Source organism: Alligator sinensis, unplaced genomic scaffold (assembly GCF_000455745.1).
Source record: "Alligator sinensis unplaced genomic scaffold, ASM45574v1 scaffold1295_1, whole genome shotgun sequence".
Lineage (NCBI taxonomy): Eukaryota > Metazoa > Chordata > Crocodylia > Alligatoridae > Alligator > Alligator sinensis.
Genome location: NW_005841880.1, coordinates 610,252 through 617,752, shown reverse-complemented (window position 1 = coordinate 617,752; position 7,501 = coordinate 610,252). Strand labels below are relative to the sequence as shown.

The 7,501-nt window shown below is 60.6% G+C and overlaps 1 protein-coding gene across 1 annotated transcript in view; it reads right to left on the bottom strand.

The window, feature by feature from the left end:
* Positions 1-449: 449 nt before the first annotated feature.
* Positions 450-7,501, bottom strand: part of THOP1 (thimet oligopeptidase 1) — a 10,821-nt gene continuing 3,769 nt past the window's right edge. The window contains exons 5-12 of the mRNA XM_025196388.1: positions 7,270-7,430; positions 6,690-6,825; positions 6,237-6,603; positions 5,825-6,026; positions 4,928-5,114; positions 4,386-4,514; positions 3,735-3,871; positions 450-3,489 (exon numbers count right to left, since the gene is read on the bottom strand). Of these exons, the coding sequence (XP_025052173.1) occupies positions 3,331-3,489; positions 3,735-3,871; positions 4,386-4,514; positions 4,928-5,114; positions 5,825-6,026; positions 6,237-6,603; positions 6,690-6,825; positions 7,270-7,430 (1,478 nt within the window). The 3' untranslated portion in view covers positions 450-3,330. The remainder of the gene's footprint in view (positions 3,490-3,734; positions 3,872-4,385; positions 4,515-4,927; positions 5,115-5,824; positions 6,027-6,236; positions 6,604-6,689; positions 6,826-7,269; positions 7,431-7,501) is intronic.

Below are 7,501 nucleotides of genomic sequence, written 5' to 3'. Positions count from 1 at the left end.
AAATGCCATGGCCTCCCCGGCCAAGGTGATCCTCCCCTGCCCCGGGGCCCCAGCTTTATTTCCAGCGCAGACGCCGGGAATCCAGCGTCGCAGCAAGTTTAGCTCGGGGCCGCCAGAAAAGGCCCCTTCCCCCGAGGCTGCAGGGGACTGTGGCTCAGCGGTGGGGGAAGATAAAACCTGATCCCCCCCTTCCCCCCACAGCTACTTGCATAAACGGCTGCAAAAATAGAGCCCGGGCTGTTTTAACCGCGGCCCAGCACGGAGCCTGGTAAACAAAGGAGCTGCACACACCCAGGCAGCTGGGAGCAGCAGCAGCTTGGGACCATTGTGGAGGGGGGGAAGATTGTGGGGGGGAAGCAGGTGCGTGCTGCCCCCTGCCGCACAGATGCTGCCAGCAGCCCCGTGCTCAAATTATAGCCGGGAAATAGATACCTCTGCAGCCCGGCTGTAGGACGGCTCCGGGCTACAGGACGTGCTGGTGGGAGGTGGGTCAGAGCTGGAGGAGCAGACAGACCCAGGGCTGCCTCGGTGGCTGAACGGCCATCGTGGGGGGGCTCTGTCCCAGGCACGAAGCAGCCTAAGATACGGGTTCAAATTCGACCTCTGCCGCCACTTCTGCAGGTGACCCTGGGCCGGTCCCTTGCTCTCCGCCTGCAAAACAGCGTTAACAGCAGCCCCCTCTCCCAGAAGAGACGCACGCCAACAGCAAATCCAGCCCTGCTGAGATCCCTAACCCCCACCTGCCCCCGAGCAGCGAGATGGGTTCCCACCGCCGCCTGCTTCCCCAGGCAGGGACCGCGCAGGGCCAAAATCCGCTTACGAAAACCCTTTATTGGTGCCAGGACTCATCTACAACCCGATCGGCAGGACAAGCAGGGGGAGGGGAAGTAACAGAACCGCGCCGCGGTGACCGCGCACACGGATAACGGAAACACGTCGGACCTCTCTGCCGGCAGGACGGGGGCTGAAGACAGCGTAGTGCAACAAAGGACACCCATCAGTCGTCCCCCGCTCCCTGGTGAAGCTACGTCCGGTGCAGCCATCGGTGCCAGTTTGCTGCACGGGCAGCCTGGGGAAGGAGGGGGCCGTCCCCCCGTTCTGGCGGCTGAGAGGGGAGACAGCTCAAAACACAAATCCTGTAAAACCCCAAAACTGTTACGTTTAAAAAACAAGCAGCACCCACAGCACCAAGGGGGTGAAGGCCGAGCCTGGCAGGGCACCCCCAGGACAGACACACGCTCACGGCTAGAACGGGGGGGCAGGGAAGAGACTGAACGCAGGGAAAGGACGTGGTAAGCACCAAGAGCCGCTTCGCCCACTACATACCATGCTCCCGGGTCACGCCGGTGGCTGGGGACGCAGCCTGCCTGGCAGGACCCGGGGCTGGGGACCTTCCAAGGGCAAGCTTTGCCAGAATAGGACAGAGCCATTTGTTTGCTGCTCCCTGTCCTCCTAGGCACCCCTGGACAATGCCTCAGTCAGGCTTCCACCTCAGGGGGACGTGAGCACCTCCCATGCCGTTCCACGCACAAGCGTGCCCAGATCCAGGGGAAATGGCTCAGATGGGAAGGAAAATCTGAGCCAAGGCAGCCCTGAAGGAAGGGGCTTTGTGAGGCTCCCCAAGAAGCCCGTCCCCAGGCTCTGCAAGCCGGTATCAATCCCACACCTGGGTGCTCATCCCCTCCCTGAGCTGATCCGTCTGTGGCGACAGGTTTCCAGGATGCAGACAAAATGCAGCAACCAAGAAAAAGTCACCAGATGCAAGGCTCCTTTGATGCTCAGGTGTGAGCGGAGGGCAGGTGGATCTGTCACATCCACAGCCCCTCTTCCACCCTGGCGATAGTGCTGTCTGTGCCCAAGGATGGGAGGAATCTGGGGGAAACTGGGAAGCATCAGGGACAGCCCAGGGGTCCTGCCAGCTACCACAAGGAGCCAAGCTCTCTGTTGCCGTCACACACAGAAGCATCTCCCCTTCCCTTTGCCCCAAAATTGGTGCTGTAGAGCCAGGCTGCAGAGAGAGCTCCTCCCTTCTTCCAAGCAGAACAGCAGCACAGGGAGAAGCCTCAGATACAGCCTGGCTTTTGGAGGCGGTGGCCCTCCAGGCAGGAAGGCAAGAACAGGGCATGTTTTCCAAAGTGCTGGATGCCTTTGGGTGCTGATACTAAGCTGTATCAGTCCTGCCTCCCTGGCAGAGCGCGCACCCTGCAGCTCCAGGTGAAATCAGAGCTGGCAGAACCAAAACAGCACGAGTGCAACGGCCAAAAATCCAGGCGCCTGAAGGCAGCAGGCATGTCTGGAAATGTGCCCGCGTGCCTCCTGCCTCGGCCGTTCTCAGGACGAGACAGGGGGAGAATGTCAGGCAGGGAATGAACTGTTTTGTGGCCGCGCGGGGTGTGGGCTTAGGTCCCTCCAACTCTGCAGCCCAGCAGTGAGTCCGGGGTCGGCAGGCAGTCAGGGCACACTCAAAGGGGGCAGAGTGCACTGCTATGAACTGATTTACTGTCTCCAATCTCACCTTGGGGTGGGGAGGGGTGCTTGAATAAATCTGACTATTTTTCATCCCATTTCAATAAACCAAGGACTGCAGCAAAGGGTGAGAAGTCAGGCTTAGCATCCCAGCAGCTGGAAGCCAGCAGGATCCCTGCCTGGAGCATTCCCCTCAACGCTCAGTCAAGCAGCAGCAATTCACAATCATCAGCTAATCCGTGTTCCCGATCCTTCTCCACCCTGTATCTCGTACTACCCTGGACACGAGGACAAGGCAGTACAGGAAAGCTCCTCCCTTCCTGCCCCAGCACTTCTGATGGGAAAGGAAGGGAAAACGGCTATTGCTGGGAGGCCAGGGAGGCTAGGAAAGGGCAGGCACACTGTGGGGGCACTTCTTAGCTGGCTCTCCATCAGTACCGGGGGTAGATCCCTCCCTAACGAGCCCTCTGGGTCAGTCTCTGCCGGCCAGTGTCACACGGCCAGGCTGCAAGCTGGGAGGTGCTTGCTGCGTAAACTGGTGAATCAGCTCTTTCGCCAAGCCCCGTATCCCCTCCCTCGCTGAACCCAAGCCAATCTGTGCCCTGATGCAGAGCAGCACGTCGGTGTTACGCTAGCGTTTCCCCCACTCCCAGGGAGGACACCTGCAGCTGGTTCGCGGGGCCGGCACCCCCACAACCTGGCCAGCCCTGCCGCCCCGTGCCGGAGCTCAAGGGAAGGATACGGTGCAGGGTCATCCGGCGGGTGCTCGGGAGGGGGCTGGCGCAGCTCGGCGCCCTGGCTCTGGAGAACAAGTACACGGACGAAGGTGCTGGCGTCACTGGGCTGGGCAGGGTGGGGCAGGGCTCAGCAGGCCGAAGGCAGCGAGTTGGACTCCACCTTCAGTCCCTTGCTAGCAAGGAAGGCATCCTGCTTGGGCTCGCGGCCGAGGAACTTCCTCAGCATGTCACAGGCATCCACAGAGCCGCCAGGGTGCAGGATGCAGCTCTTGTAGTCCATGCCCACCTGCAGGGACAGAGGCCGTGGGGTAGAGAGGGGGCAGGGGCAGGACCGGGCACATCCTGCGGGTCCCACTCTGCAAGCACTGCACCTCCTCAGCTACAGGAGATTTTCCAGCGTGCTTTGTGCTGGCCAGCTGCTCCCTCCACCCCTCTCCTCCAGCAGGGCAGATACAGCATTTCTCTCGGGAAGGGTATGATATCTATCCCTGCTTTTATTCAGCTGCTTTTACCTTTCTAGTTTCCCCTCACCTTGCAGTTCATGATGCCCTCCTGCTTGAAACGTGTGTGGAACATGTCCATGGAGTACACCTCGCTCCAGAGGTAGCCATAGTACTGGGCGTCGTAGCCTCCAGCCAGGTGCCCAAACGTGGCCGGCATGTTTGTCCCTGCGGAAATGCGACAGATGGGCGGTGTCACATTGGTGGATCTCAGCAGGAGCCAGAGCACGATCTTGCCCTGAGCATCGGGGGGGAGACATCACTGCTCCCACTGCATGGGGATTCCCCAGCCCAAGCCCCTGACCGCTCGCCCACATTTGGGGGGCTGGTTTTCATGGGGAGTTGCCTGCCACGTGCCAACTGCATGTGGCACTCCGGGGTCCCCCCTCTACTGTGTGCCAGGCACTGAGGATGCAGGACTGAGATCTGCTGCCTTTGTCAGCTGGGGAAGTGTCTGGAGGCCTCACCTGACTCCAGTGCACCCAAGCTTGTGGGTAGAGAGAGACGCCTGCTTCTGCCCTGGTCAGGCAGTGCTGGGCCAATGAAGAGCCTGCTCTGGGAGATGCCAGAGCACAAGGGCCAGGCCAGGGGCAAAGCTCCTTCCCTTGATCCCATCGTTAGAGACCAGGCTGGCCACGCCAAGCAGGTCCTGCAGAGGCAGGGTGGAGGGGCAGGCAGGTACCTGGGGTGGCAGGGATGCCCAGCACCTCCTCGCACAAGCGGGCGAACACCTCGGCAGGGTCTACCTGCGTCTGGGTGTGCAGCACCTGGTCTACCTTTGCCAGGACGATCTGACGCAGGTTGAACAGCCCTGTTGGGGGGGAAATAACAGCGTGACGTGGCGTTTCTGCGGGGGCACAGGCATCTGCACAGCACTGGGCTCAGGCTGGCTTCAAGTGCCTGTCCCCTTTCCACTATCTGCCAATACCCCTCAGCTGACCCCTGCCCCCTCAGCCAGCTGGGGGTCACCCAGCAGCCCCAGCTCCCACCCCAGGGTGCCTCCTGCTACTTTAGCCCCAGCCCTCAAGCCCCTCTGAGCCCTGCTAGCCCTCACTCTGCTGGCAGTGGTGACATAGGGGCTCCTTCTTCACCAACCTCCCCACTGGGCAGTCGTAGCAGAAGGGCCAGGCTCTGCTGTGACCCTTCTGGTATTGCCAGGATGAGCCTCTGGGGCTGAGCAGACCCCCTGCCAAGCCCTGCACCCCTGCCTGAGCCAGCCCCTACCAGTGTTTGCCTGCCGGGACTGGATGAGCTTCTCCAGCAGCTCGTCAGGGAGGGGGTTCCCGGTCTTGTAGTGCCGGGACATGCGTAGCAGTGGCTCCTTCTCCCACACCCAGTTCTCCAGCATTTGCGATGGCGCCTCCACAAAGTCCCGCTCCACATGGGTGCCACTGAACATTGCAAACTCTGCCTGGGTGGGGGGGACATGTACGCACCACTGCAGCACTGCCCTGTGCCAGCTCCACAGGGCTCCAGCCTTCCCCTCCAGCATGGCCACGGTCCTCTTCTGAGGACCACCCATGCACACCGTGCCCTTGTGAATTCTCTACCACTGCAGCACCCAGGCAGCCCCCTGCAGGGCTCTTCCCTGGCTGTAGAACATAGCAGGGGCCAGAGCAGATGTTCTTGTAGGCTCTGTTGGATAAATGGCTGCAGAAGGGTCTGCAATCAATGCCCAAGGACCCTGTCCCATCCTGCTCCAGTGAACACCCCAGGGGGCACAGCACGGAGAATCCCTCCGGCAAGCAGAACAGCCCCAGCTGGCCATGAACAGGCCAATACTGTTGGCCCATGAAGAAGTGACCCAGTGTGTCACGGACAGAGGCAACCGCTTGTACCCAGCCAGTGCATCACTTCCCACTGCTGCTGGTTACTGCCCAAGCTTAGCCCAGGACCGAGACAGGGAGAAAAGGGGGCTGCAGGAAGGGCATCAGTAGGACAGTGTGCATGGGGGAGCGCTGGGGGCTGTGGATCAGAATTGGGGGGTGGGGGTGGGGAGAGGAGTTGGCTGATCTGTCAGGGCAGGTCTGCCCAGCCCTGGGTCACACAGTGCCTGGTTCCAGGGGGGCAGCGATGGGCCAGCACTGTGCTTCTCCCTTCCCCGCCCCAGCTGAGCCTCACCTGGGAGCAGAGCTGATGCATGACATGCCCAAACTCATGGAAGTAGGTCTCCACCTCGTCATGCTGCAGCAGGGAGGGCGCGTCGGGCGTGGGCTTGGTGAAGTTGGCCACCATAGCGGCCACTGATATCTGCCGGCTGGAGTCTGGCAGCAGGCAACCAGGCTGTAGGCCAAAGCAGGCCGCGTGCCCGTATTTCCCTTCCCTGAGTGGGGAGAGGCTGTCAGGTGGATGTACCCTCACATCAACCATAGCGTCATCATGCCAAGCCACCACCCAGGGCTGCAAGTGCCCTTGGAAGACAGTGAGAGCTGGAAAATCTGCTACCTCCACTACGAGATGCCCTCCGCCTCCCTAGGAGAGCCCCCTGCCAAAGTGCCACCCACCCCTCGGCTGCAGCTGGGGTGGGGCTCACCTTGGGTACAGATCCAGGTAGAACTTGCCGATGGTCTCCCCCGAGGCACCGTCCTTCACTGTGTAAAGCTGGACATCCTCATGCCACACCTGGGCGCCCTCCTCCAGGTGGAAGCTGAGGCCCAGCAGCTCCTGGTAGATGTCGAGCAGGCCCGCAGTGACCACCTGCATGGGGAAGTACTCCTTCAGCAGGTTCTGGTCCACGCTGTACTTGGTTTCTTCCACCTGGTTCATGTAGTAGCGCATGTCCCAAGCATTGATGCGGTCGTCAAACACCAGGTCCCGTTTCTCGCACTCTTTCTTCTTCAGCTCCAGGATCACAGCCCGCTCCTTCTCGCCCAGAGGCTTCAGTTTCTGTGCCAGCTCATCTGCAGGGAGTGAGAGCTGAGTCAGAGCATGTGAGCAGCACGTGCCCAGAGCCACAGCCCCCACCTCTGAGCAGAGAGAGCCCTACCAAGGAAGGAGGCTACGGTCCTGCTGCTCTTGGCCATGTTCATCTCCAGCACAAAGTCAGCATGCGTGTTGAAGCCCAGGAGCCCAGCTTTCTGAGCCCGCAGGTCCACCAGCTCCTTCAGGATCAGGCAATTCTCCTGTGAGCAGGATTCAGCAAAGGTGAGGGTCATGGAGCTGGGAGCATGGGGCAGGGAACAAGCACTCCTGGAAAAGCACCAGCCAACAATTCTCCCCATGCCTGGTCTGCAATCTCTAGATCCTCTCCTGGATGCAAAGCCTACACAAGGATTCCCCACACCCACGACCAGCCATCCAGGACCCAGAATAGAGCTCATTCCTCACAGCCCACACTAATCCCTTTGCCAGCTGCGATGGCTGTTCACATGACACGGAGTCTGCAGCCTGCCACGCACATGTCCCACACTGCTGGGCCAGGCTGGGGAGAAACAGTGAGCTCCACTCCCCTCCTGCTGCTCTCAGCTGAACACTGGACCTCAGGGCTCCAGGTCAAGCAGAGTCTGGCACAGGACGAAATCGCTGGCCTGGCCGAGGCAGTGGGGGCAGCCTCAAGTCCTGCCTACCTCCTTGCACCGGGAGTTAAACATTTCTTCCACTTTCCTCCGGGTCTCAGGCACGTAGCACTTCTTCAGGAGGGGGAAATAGTGTGGGTACTTCAGGGTGACCTTCAGCTTCCCATCCTCCATTTTCTCCAAGGAGTTCAGGAAGTCCTCAGGCAGCCCCGCTGGGGAGAAGAGGACAGAAAAATGCAGCTGACTGCTAGAAGCTGTCACCCAGGCACCACCCAAACACTGC